The 12,946-nt window shown below is 38.8% G+C and overlaps 1 protein-coding gene across 1 annotated transcript in view; it reads right to left on the bottom strand.

Annotated features, from left to right (window-relative positions):
• The window catches only part of ART3 (ADP-ribosyltransferase 3 (inactive)), an 84,088-nt gene that overhangs the window by 8,580 nt on the left and 62,562 nt on the right, over nucleotides 1-12,946 (bottom strand). The window contains 3 exon segments of the mRNA XM_067736308.1: nucleotides 1,276-1,305; nucleotides 2,314-2,346; nucleotides 3,202-3,234. Of these exon segments, the coding sequence (XP_067592409.1) occupies nucleotides 1,276-1,305; nucleotides 2,314-2,346; nucleotides 3,202-3,234 (96 nt within the window).

Raw genomic sequence — 12,946 nt, 5'->3', positions numbered from 1 at the left:
AAAGGAAAAAATGTTTTTTTTTCCTTGTGATGAGAACTCGTAGGATCTATTCTCTTAACAGCTTTCAAATACACCACACAGCTGTTAACTATAGTCATGTGGCACATTACATCCCCTGTACTTATTTATCTTATAACTGGAAGTTTGTACCGTTTGACATTTTAAAATAAATTTGATAGTATACTCCATATGCTGTTTTTATCCTATCTTTTAAAAGATTTTTATTGGAGTATAGTTGATTTACAATGTTCTAGTTTCAGGTGTAGAGCAAAGTGAATCTGTTATATATATATACATATATCCACTCTTTTTTAGATTCTTTTCCCATATAGGCCATTACAGAGTACTGAGTAGAGTTTGTTTTTATCCTTTTTTTATTGTCACTGTATTATAAGTACTTTCTCATATCTTTAGATATTTTTCAAAAACATGGTTTTTAAATTGGTGAGTGTTTCATAGTATGGATATAATTTATTTAACAATACCCAACTGTTGGATACTAAGGTTATTTATAAATTTTGGCTACCATAACACTGCATAAACATTTCTGTACATATTTTGTACACAAATTTTTATGTTTATTCCCTTAGGACAAATATCTAAAAGTGTTATAGCTAGGTTAAAAGGTATGGACGTTTTTAAGGCTAGTGATACATACTATTGAAATTGTCCTCCAGAAAAGTTCCAACTTATAATCTCACCAGTAATTTATGAGAGTGTTTCTGTCCCAGCACCCTTGAAGAATATCATTTTTAAGAAAGACAAAAAAAATTGGGGAATGAGTCATACTTTGGAATATACTAAATAATCAGACGGATATAGCTAATAGCATTTGTTACTCAGATTGCTAGAAACAGAAATATATATACATATATAAAATCATTTTAATTTAGGAAAAAATGCCATTTTTTATGCTCCTGATGAATACCCTAGGTTACAGAGTTTGTGGAATAATTAGTGACACCTTCCTCTATCCATGTAACAGCTAGCCTAAAGCAGAAGATAGTAAATTCTCTAGAACTAGTTTCTTATGTCATGTCTCTAACTGCTCCGCTGGAATGACCTATGGATTGTTAGATAGGAGACAGACAGAGCTGCTGGGTCGTCCTTATAAAGAAGGATATCTGGAACTCAGGAGCGTCTCTTATATACCAAACTAGTAAGCTAATGTGGGTTCTGCCTTCTTCCCACTTTTCCTTACCATGCCCACCTACTCCCACCCTCAGGAAGCTGTCTTACAAATGTAAGCCCCTAGAGTTTATGAAAATGTCTTACCAGGGTCTTCAAGTTTCTGGTTTTTCACACCTAAGTTACAAAAAGAAACTTACCAGTTTTAATGATAGAACAAAGTAATTGGGAGTTACCACAGTTGGAGCAGAACTATTTTCAGGTAATTATGGCCATAAAGATGCACCTGATATATCCAGTAAGCTAATGCTACTAAATTTAAGTGTCAGCCACAGTCTAAATGCACCTTGGCTAATTGGGCTGGAACATTCCTCTGGACCCTCCTACTAAGAGAAACTGTTATACACAGTAAGTCTCCTAGCGATCTCCACAAGCTAGAAAAATGTCTGTCTTGAAGAGTCAGCTGAAGTCCCTGTGAAGTGACCAGTAAAACTTGTGGCTGCCCTGCCAATAAGAAGTGTTACTAAGCAAGTCCTCAGGGGCATGAAATGCTTCACACAAGGACAGGAAGTATCTTCCAAACGTCAGGTAAACTGCATACTTAAGGAAAGGCCAGATACTTTTCTCTCTTCAATAAATAAAAACTTATTGTAGCTACATGGGCCAAATACATAACAAGGAACTTAAATGCAGAGAAGTGATTTGGGCCATATCACCGTAAGTGGAAACTTAGGGGCTGGGGAAAGCGTCTAATCACCCAGATGTTTTAGTCAAATGATACCAAACATCACCTTACTTGAAAAAGGCAAATGACTAACTTTTTCTACTTTCATCTGGTTGTTTGGTGTCACACAGGCTAATCTCAATGACTGAGAATAGAGCTATACATAAGAGGCCTCAGACCTGGTCAAGAGTGCCTAGCCCTTCAGGTCCGCCCAGCCTTATTCCCTAGAATGGTTCCATATTGTTCAGATCTCCAGAGAGCCAACTCTCTCATTTGCAAGGGGGTAAATTTCCCCAGAATGGATTCTTTTTTCCGCCGCATATCTGCCAGGTTACTCCTTCATAGTACTCTTTTTTGTCAGCTAAGAATTGAAAAGTACTAAGAGTCAGCTAAGAATTGAATTTGCTGAACAGGAAAGAGCTATTAAACATCCATTATTTTTAAAAATAGAGCATACTTACCAGAGTTGTAGACACTGATGTGTTGAAAATATTCTGAAATACAAACATGTTTTCATTACATAGTACTATACTTAGATGTGAATGTCAGGTTCGGTCAAGATACAGGCAAAATATGGCAATATGAGAAATATAAAATTTCAGTCTCAAAAATAAATGGATACAGATTCATTTTAATTACTTTAAGAAGAATTCAAAGAAAAACTAGCCAGGAAGACAGCTAGAAATGGACCCTTATTTTCAAGCTATTTAAATAAATCTTCAAAAGGATCCACCCAAAGCATGCATCAGTCCAAGGCATTTCCTGTCAACTTTGGTTCAGATCTTTTGAGCCTAATTTGATAATGTTGTTCCTGACTACTCTTAGAATTCCTGTTTACCTTCCCAAATCTTCTCTATGGTCCTCTAAGAGAGACTATTTTTGTTATATTCTCCATTTTTCCCTGAGGAAGAGGAAACAGACCACATTACCGTTCTGTCTCCCCAGTCTTTCCCCTGATGAGGGAAGGAATCCTTCATCAGTCTCCCAAATATTACTCCCCAAGATGTCAAAACAAAGGAATACAAGCCTAACTCTGTGCATAGGAGTCATGGAGGGGTATTCAGGAGTCAAAGTCCTGTAATGATAGGCTAGGGTCAGAGTGGCATGGTCCCTGCCTGCCCAAGGCAAATGCAATGCTTGAGAGAACAGCCACAGGCAAGGCTGGGATAGGCTTAGGGTGGGCTCCTGTACCCTCCCCCTGAAAAGGTAGTAGCAGTAGCACAACTCAGCCTTGAGAAGACAATGGCTGACAGTATGACAGTACAGTGGGGTGGCTCTGACCTATTCCTCTGAGAAATAACACTGATAAAATTCCCATTGCAGAGATAATACTCTAGAGCATATCTTACCCATGTTCTCAACACAATTTGCAGTTTTTAGTCCTGAAACATAAAGATAAAGTTTTATTAGTTAGACACAATCTACCTTAGTAAAGATTTCAAATTGGTCTGTGCCTGTTGGTAATCTAATCTGTCAGCTCCTAGTCTATCAGACTCATAATTTAGTGGGAAGCAAATTACATTTTTGTATTCATAGTACAGTCACCAAAGAGCAGTAGCTCTAGATAAAACATCTAACTTTTCTGGAATTCAGTTCCCTTATGTGTATCTTTTATTGGGAGATTGCTTCAAATGACCTCCAGAGTCCCATCCAAAGCTAACACTTTATTTATTGATGTATTTATTTTTAATAGAACTTTATTGGAGTATAATTGCTTCACAATACTGTGTTAGTTTCTGCTGTATAACAAAGTGAAAAGCTATACATATACATATTCCCCATATCCCCTCCCGCTTGAACCTCCCTCCCACCCTCCCTATCCCACCCCTCTAGGTCATCACAGAGCACCGAGCTGATCTCCCTGTGCTATGCTGCTGCTTCCCACTAGCTAACTATTTTACATTTGGTAGTGTATATATGTCGATGCTACTCTCACTTCACCCCAGCTTCCCCCTCTCACCCCGTGTCCTCAAGTCCATTCTCTATGTCTACATCTTTATTCCTGCCCTGCAACTAGGTTCACCAGTACCAATTTTTTTTTGGATTCCATACATATGTGTTAGCATACGATATTTGTTTTTTTCTTTCTGACTTACTTCACTCTGTATGACAGACTCTAGGTCCATCCATCTCACTACAAATAACTCAATTTCGCTCCTTTTTATGACTGAGTAACATTCCATTGTATAAATGTGCCACATCTTCTTTATCCATTCATCTGTCGATGGACATTTTCGTAGGCTCCATGCCTTGGCTATTGTAAATAGTGCTGCAATGAACATTGTGGTACATGTCTTTTCGAATTACGGTTTTCTCAGGGTATATGTCCAGTAGTGGGATTGCTGGGTCACATGGTAGTTCTATTTTTAGTTTTTTAAGGAACCTCCATACTGTTTTCTAGTAGGTTTCTGGTGGCATCTTTAGGATTCTCTATGTATAGTATCCTGTCATCCGTAAACAGTGACAGTTTGCTATTTCTTTTCCAATTTGTATTCTTTTACTTCTTTTTCTTCTCTGATGGCCATGGCTAGGACTTCCAAAACTATGTTGAATAAGAGTGGTGAGAGTGGACATCCTTGTCTTGTTCCTGATCTTAGAGGAAATGCTTTCAGTTTTTCACCATTGAATATGATGCTTGCTGTGGATTTGCCATATATGGCCTTTTTATGTTGAGGTAGGTTCCCTCTATGCCCATTTTCTGGAGAGTTTTTATCATAAATGGGTGTTGAATTTTGTCAAAAGCGTTTTCTGCATCTATTGAGATGATCATATGGTTTTTATTCCTTAATTTGTTATGGTGGTGTATCACATTGATTTATTGGCGTACATTGAAGAATCCTTGCATCCCTGGGATAAATCCCACTTGATCATGGTGTACGATCCTTTTAATACGTTGTTGGATTCTGTTTGCTAGTATGTTGCTCAGGATTTTTGCATCTATGTTCATCAGTGATATTGGTCTATAATTTTCTTCTTTTGTGATATCTTTGTCTGGTTTTGGTATCAGGGTGATGGTGACTTCGTAGAATGAATTTGGGAGTGTTTCTCCCTCTGCAATTTTTTGGAAGAGTTTGAGAAGGATCAAACTCTTGAGAAGGATCAGTGTTAGCTCTTCTCTAAATGTTTGGTAGAATTCACCTGTGAAGCCATCTGGTCCTGGACTTTTGTTTGTTGGAAGAGCTTTAATTACCGTTTCAATTTCATTACTTGTGATTGATCTGTTTATATTTTCTAATTCTTCCTGGTTCAGTCTTGGAAAATTGTATCTTTCTAAGAATTTGTCCATTTCTTCGTGGCTGTCCATTTTATTGGCATATAGTTGTTTGTAGTAGTCTCTTATAATCCTTTGTATTTCTGCAGTGTCAGTTGTGATTTCTCCTTTTTCATTTCTAATTTTATTGATTTGCATCCTGTTTTTTTCTTGATGAGGCTGGCTAAGGGTTTATCAATTTTGTTTATCTTCTCAAAGATTTTAGATTTTAGTTTTATTGATCTTTGCTATTGTTTTCTTCATTTCTATTTCATTTATTTCTGCTCTGATCTTTATGATTTATTTCCTTCTACTGACTTTGGGTTTTCTTTGTTCTTCTTTCTCTAGATGTTTTAAGTGTAGGGTTAGATTGTTTATTTGAGATTTTTCTTGTTTCTTGAGGTGAGATTGAATGGCTATAAACTTCCTTCTTAGAACTGCTTTTGCTGTGTCCTATAGGTTTGGGGTCATCGTATTTTCATTGTCATTTGATTCTATGTATTTTTTTATTCCTTCTTTGACTTCTTCACTGATCTCTTGGTTGTTTAGCCTCCATGTATTTGTGTTTTTTACAGTTTTTTTCCTGTAATTGATTTCCAATCTCATAGCGTTGTGGTCAGAAAAGATGCTTGATACAATTTCAATTTTCTTAAATTTACGGAGGCTTGATTTGTGACCCAAGATGTGATCTATCCTGGAGAACGTTCCATGAGCATTTGAGAAGAAAGTGTATTCTGCCACTTTCGGGTGGAACGTTCTATAGACATCAATTAAATCTATCTGGTCTATTGTGTCATTTAAAGCTTGTGTTTCCTTACTTATTTTCTGTTTGGGTGATCTGTCCATTGGTGTAAGTAGCATGTTAAAGTCCCCTACTATTATTGTGTTACTGTTGATTTCTCCTTTCATGGTTGTTAGCATTTGCCTCATGTATTGAGGTGCTCCTATGTTGGGTGAATAAACATTTACAATTGTTATATCTTCTTCTTGGATTGACCCTTTGACTGTTAGGTAGTGTCCCTCCTTATCTCTTGTAACAGTCTTTATTTTAAAGTCTATTTTATCTGATACGAGTACTGCTACTCCAGCTTTCTTTTGATTTCCATTTGCATGGAATATCTTTTCCCATCCCTTCACTTTCAGTCTGTATGTGTCCCTAGGTCTGAAGTGGATCTCTTATAGACAGCATATATATGGGTCTTGTTTTTGTATCCATTCAGCCAGTCTGTGTCTTTTGGTTGGGGCATTTAATCCACTTACATTCAAGGTTATTATCAATATGTATGTTCTTATTACCATTTTCTTAATTGTTCTGGGTTTGGTTTTGTGGGTCTTTTTCTTCTCTTGTGTTTCCCGCCTAGAGAAGTTTCTTTGGTGGTGCTGAATTCTCTTAGCTTTTGCTTGTCTGAGAAGTTTCTGATTTCTCCTTTGAATCTGAATGAGATCCTTGCTGGGTAGAGTAATCTTGGTTGTAGGTTTGTCTCTTTCATCACTTTAAGTATATCCTGCCACTCCCTCTGGCCTGTAGAGTTTCTGCTGAAAAATCAGCTGATAACCTTATGGGGATTCCTTTGTATGTTATTTTTTTTGTTTTTCCCTTGCTGCTTTTAATATTTTTTCTTTGAATTTAATTTTTGTTAGTTTGATTAATATGTGTCTTGGTGTGCTTCTCCTAGGGTTCATCCTGTATGGGACTCTCTGTGCTTCCTGGACTTGGGTGACTATTTCCTTTCCCACGTTAGGGAAGTTTTCCACTATAATTTCTTCAAATATTTTCTCAGACCCTTTCTTTTTCTCTTCTTCTTCTGGGACCCCTATACTTTGAATGTTGGTGCGTTTATTGTTTTCCCAGAGGTCTCTGAGATTGTCTTCAATTCTCTTCATTCTTTTTTCTTTATTCTGCTCTTTGGTAGTTATTTCCACTGTTTTGTCCTCCAGCTCACTTATTCATTCTCCTGCCTCTGTTATTCTGTTATTGATTCCTTCTAGTGTATTTTTCATTTCAGTTACTGTGTTGTTCATCATTGTTTGTTTGTTCTTCTACATCTTTGTTAAACATTTCTTGTATTTTCTCAATCCATGCCTCCATTCTATTTCCGAGATTCTGGATCATCCTTACTATCATTACTCTGAATTCTTTTTCAGGTAGATTGCCTATTTCCTCTTCATTTATTTGGTCTTGTAGGTTTTCACCTTGCTCCTTCATCTGTGACTATTTTTTGCCATCTTTTTTTTTTTTTTTTTTTAAATGAGTGTGATTGTGTTCCTGTCTTACTGGTTGTATGGCCTGAGGCTTCCAACACTGGAGTTTGTAAGCTGTTGCGTAGAGCTGTGTCTTGGTGCTGAGATGAGGACCTCCGTGAGACCTCACTCTGATGAATATTCTCTGAGGTGTCTGAGGTTTCTGTTATCCCAGTGGTTAGGACTCAGAGCTCCCACCACAGGAGCTGTTGCCCAACCCCCAGCTCATGAACCGAGATCCCACAAGCCACGTGGGGTGGCAAAAAAAAAAAAAAAAAAGAGAACAGTAGCAAAGTAAAAAATAAAATTAGACTAGGAAACTAACAGATATGTTAGAAATAATATAAAAATTAAAATATAGATGAAACACCAACCAGAAGGTACAACAGTACCACAATAGTAAAAGAGGGGAGGAGGGAAAAGAAGAAAAAAGCAAAAAAAAAAGGGGTGTAAACGCCTTGACTCTGGAGGGTGGGGCCTAAGCAAGGGCAAGGTTTGGGTGTTGGGTGGGGCCAGTGCTCAGGACCCACAGGGCTGGAAAAGGCCCTGGGGTCTGTAGGAGGTGGGGCTTAGGCTTAACGGAACAGAAGGGGACCAGGCGTGCCCCCCACCCCTGGTCTCAGAGGGTGGGGGACCTCACCTGGGAGCCCAGCAGGTTTCCTGGGCTTGAGTGAGAGGGACAAACGCCTTCCTCTCCTCTCCCGCTCCTCTGGTCCTGGAGGTCCCCTCCTGCCTGCCTCTCCTGATCTCCCCGGCCTCCTTCCTATGCCCCCAGGACCAATGCAGCCGGGGGCGGGGGGCGGGGCTTGGAGGGCAGGGGACTGGCCTGGGAGCTCAGCAGGCTCCTCGGGCCTGAGTGGGTGGGCAATTGCCCTCTGCTCCTCTCCCAGTCCTCCTGGAGGGCCCCTCTGCCTGCCTCTCCTGATCTCCCTGGCCTCAGGGGCGCCAATCTGGCCTCCACTTCTCCTCCCCCCTCAGTCCCCCCACGTCCTACCTGTTCACTTGGGGGTTCCTCCCATCTCCTTGGCCATCAGGGTCCCCCATCCGCGGCCAGCAGGCGCCCTAGTTGTGGGGAGACCTAACTCGGCATCTTCCCACACTGCCATCTTGACTCTGCCCCCACAAGCTAACACTTTATGATTATATGATTAGTCTGAAAAAATTAGGAGAAAATTTATCTGTCTGTTTAACGAATTCTCTCTTCAGATACGAAATGTCCTCCTCAACAGTTAACCTAACCCTTTACTATGGCTTGCTAGCAACCAGGGTGGAGAGAGTCTGGTGCTGACAGCTTCCACCTTGCTGCACTTCCCAGCCTGAAAGGCCTGCTGGGTGGGGCTGCTAGTATTTGCAGTGGCTAGGCACTGAAACTCAGGGAGATGGACCCTGGGAGAGGACTCTGTGTAGCTGTGCAGAACAGCCCAGAGGGCCTGGGGTGTGATCTGGGCCAAACCAGAGCTCATTGTCAGCGTGCATGGCAGGGCTTGGCTCCAGCAGTCGTCTCTGTTGGTGTGCACAGTAGGTGACAGGCAGCATCAGAGAATCACACGTGAGGAGTACTCAGATGTTCCTTTCCTGGCAGAAGGGCTCCAGTTCTGCCCACCTCACACAGCAGCTTGGAGCCGGATTTGGGGCAGAGAGGTCCTAGGAGAGCCCTACCATAGAGGCAGCCCCAGGCCCAGGTGGCAACGCAATCACCTCGATTCCTGCAGTCACAACACCCCAGCCCCCAGCACCAGCCTAGTACTAGGCAAGAAAGGGATGGGACTCCATGGAGCAAAGAGGAGGCCCCACCCAAATCCAGTGCAGGCTCTGGTCACCACAACACCAATCACATGCCCTGTCAAGGGGCTAACGCTCTGAGGAAAGATGTGGCTAGCATCCATACCAAAAGCAGCCATTGCACCAAAATTATTGGACTCATACAGTCTACTCGGGAATGCTCCCACATCAAAAACAGCCCTTCAAGACCACAGTAGATAACTGTTTCTCCTAAATTTATAGAGACACAAATTTAAGTAAAATTTAAAAAGCACAGGAACTGGTCCCAGTTAAAAAAACAAGAGAGGGGCTTCCCTGGTGGCACAGCAGTTAAGAATCCACCTGCCAACGCAGGGGACACAGGTTCGACCCCTGGTCCAGGAAGATCCCACATGCGGCGGAGCAACTAAGTCCGTGCACCACAACTACTTAGCCTGCACTCTAGAACCCACGAACCGCAGTTACTGAGCCAGCGCGCCACTACTACTGAAGCCCACACACCTAGAGCCCATGCTCAGCAACAAGAGAAGCCACCACAATGAGAAGCCTGCACACTGCAACTAGAGAAAGCCTGCGTGCAGCAATGAAGACCCAATGAAGCCAACAATAAATAAATTAAATAAATATTTTTTTAAGTTATAAAAATTTTTAAATAAATTAAAAAACGAGAGAAATTCTCTGAAAGAACAAAGAATGAAACAGACCTCTCCACTCTACTTGACCCTGAGTTCAAAAAGGAGGTAGTAAAAATGCTAAATGAATTAAGAACGATTATTGATAGAAATGCAGAATCACTGTAACAAGGAATTAGAAACTATAAAGAGGAGCCAATCAAAAACAACTCAATTACCAAGATAAAAACCAATCTAGAAGCAATGAATAGCACACTAAATAATGTAGAAGAACGAATAAGTGATCTGGAAGATAGAATAATGGAAATCACCCAATCAGAACAAAAGACAGAAAGACAAATGAAAAAAAAAATGAAAGCAATATACGAGGTCTATGGGATGATATAAAACGTGCCAAATTTAAGGTCCCACAAGCTGCATGGCAAGGCCAAAAAATATATATATATATTTGAAGAAATTATGGCTGAAACCTTCCCAAACCTAAAGAAGGAAACAGATATCTAGGTACAGGAAGCATAGAGGGTCCCAAATAAGATGAACCTAAACAGATCAACACCAAGACATATTATAATTAAAATGGAAAAAGTTCAAGATAAAGAGAGGAATCTAAAGGCAGCAAAAAAGAAACAAAGAGTCCGTTACAAAGGAACCCCCATAAAGCTCTTAGCTAATTTCTCTGCAGAAACACTGTTAAACAAAGTCATGAAAGGGAAAAATCTGCAACCTAGGATACTCTACCCAGCAAGACTATCCTTTAGGCTAGAAGAAGAGATAAAGGATGTCTCAGACAAGCAAAAACTAAAAGAATACAGCAATACTAAACCTAACCTAAAAGAAATATTGAAAGGTCTTCTCTAAATAGAAAAGAATCAAGAATCTATAAGAAAGGGAAAGTCACAATAGGAATGGCAAATGTATAAAAGGATTGAAGACCACTTAAATAAGCCAGTACACAGATTAAAAAAAATCAGAAAAATTTTGTAAAAGTGTTTATAACTACAATTAACAGCAAAAACATAAACATTAAGATGTAAAACAGGACATCAAAATCATGAAATATGGGGGAGGGGATTAAAATTGTAGATCTTTTAGAATGTGTTTGAACTTATATGACTACCAGTCTAAAGTAAGTAGTTATGGGTTAACATACTTGAAAACAAGGGTAACCACAAGTCAAAACCATACGATAGATTCACCAAAAACAAAAAGAAAGCAATTCAAGCATAATACAAAAGAAAACCACAAAAAGAAAAACAAAAAGAAGAAATGAACAAGGAAGAACTACAAAATCACCTTGAAAACAAGGTTTAAAATGGCAATAAACATATTTGTCAATAATTACTTTAAATGTCAATGGACTAAATGCTCCAATCAAAAGACACAGAATGGCAGATTAAAAAAAGAAAAAGAACCTACAATATGCTGCTTACAAGAGACTCACTTTAGGGCAAAAGACATACATAGATTGAAAGTGAGGGGATGGAAAAAGGTATTTCATGCAAATGAAAACAACAAGAAAGTGGGGGTAGCAATATCCATATCAGACAATACAGACTAAAACAAAGTCCATAAGGAAAAACAAAGAAGGACACTATATAATGATAAAGGGATCAATACAAGAAGAGGATATTACACTCATTAGCATATTCACCCAGTACAGAAGCACCTAGATATATAAAACAAATACGAACAGACATAGAAGGAGAAACTGACAGGAATACAGTAATAGTAAGAGACTTTAACACTCTACTGACGTCAATAGACAGATATTCCAGGTGAAATTAACAAGGCAACAAAGATTCTAAATGACACAATAGACCAGTTGAATTTAATTGATATCTACAGGACATTACATCCAAAAAACCCAGAATGCACATTCTTTGCAAGGGTGCATGGACCATTCTCTAGAACAGACCACATACTAGGACACAAAACAAGCCTCAACAATTTTAAGAGGATAGAAATTATTTCAAGCATCTTTTCTGACCACCACAGTATGAAACTAGAAATCAACCACGAAAAGAAGAAAAAGGTAGAAACCGATCACATGGAGACTAAACAACATGCTACTAAAAAGAACAATGGGTTGATGATGAATTCAAAGAGGAAATCAGAGAACACCTTGAAACAAATGACAATGAAAATACAGCCTTACAAAATCTATGGGATATAGCAAAAAGCAGTTCTAAGAGAGAAGGTAATAGCAATACAGGCCTTCCTTAAGAAACAAGTCTCAAATAAACAAACTGTCACCTAAAAGAATTAGAAAAAGACCAAACAAAACCCAAAGTCAGCAGAAGGAAGGAAATAATAAAGATCAGAGAGGAACTAAATAAAAATAGAGATAAAAAAACAATAGAAAAGATCAATAAAACCAAGAGTTGGTATTTTTAAAAGATAAATGAAATTGACAAACCTCTGGCCAGGCTCACCAAGAAGAAAAGAAGGAGGACCCAAATAAACAAAATAAGAAATGAAAGAGGAGAAATAACAACCAATAGTGCAGAAATACAAAAAATCATAAGAGAATACTATGAACAGTTATATGCCAACAAATTGGACAACTTAGAAGAAATGGAAAAGTTTCTAGAAACATATATCCTGCCAAAATTGAGTCAAAAAGAAAGATAATTTGAACAAACCAATCATTAGAAGTGAAATAAAATCCATAATTTAAAAATTCCCTGCAAACAGAAGTCTAGGAATGGACGGCTTCAGTGGGGAATTCTACCAAACATATAAAGAAGAACTTATACCTATCCTTCTCAAACTACTCCAAGAGACTGAAGAGGAGGGAATACTCCCAAATTCTTATGAAGCCACCATCACCCTGATACCAAAACCAGACAAAAACACTACAAAAAATGAAAATTACAGGCCAATATCTTTGACGAATATAGATCAAAAATCCTCAACAAAATATTAGCAAACCTAATCTAAAAATACCTAAAAAGGGTCATGCAGAATGTTTAAGTTGTACTCATTCCAGGGTCACAAGGATGGTTCAAATAAATAAATCAATCAATGTGATACACCACATCAACAAAAGAAAAGACAAAACCACATGACCATCTCAATAGATGCAGAAAAAGCATTTGATAAAATTCATCATCCATTCAAGAAAAAAACTCTCACCCAAGTGGGTATAGAGGGAATATAACTCAACACAATAAAAGCCATTTACAACAAACCCACACCCAGCATCATACT

This window comes from Pseudorca crassidens, chromosome 4 (genome assembly GCF_039906515.1).
Source record: "Pseudorca crassidens isolate mPseCra1 chromosome 4, mPseCra1.hap1, whole genome shotgun sequence".
NCBI lineage: Eukaryota > Metazoa > Chordata > Mammalia > Artiodactyla > Delphinidae > Pseudorca > Pseudorca crassidens.
The sequence above is the reverse complement of the archived record's forward strand: the minus strand, read 5'-3'. Positions and strand labels throughout refer to the sequence as shown.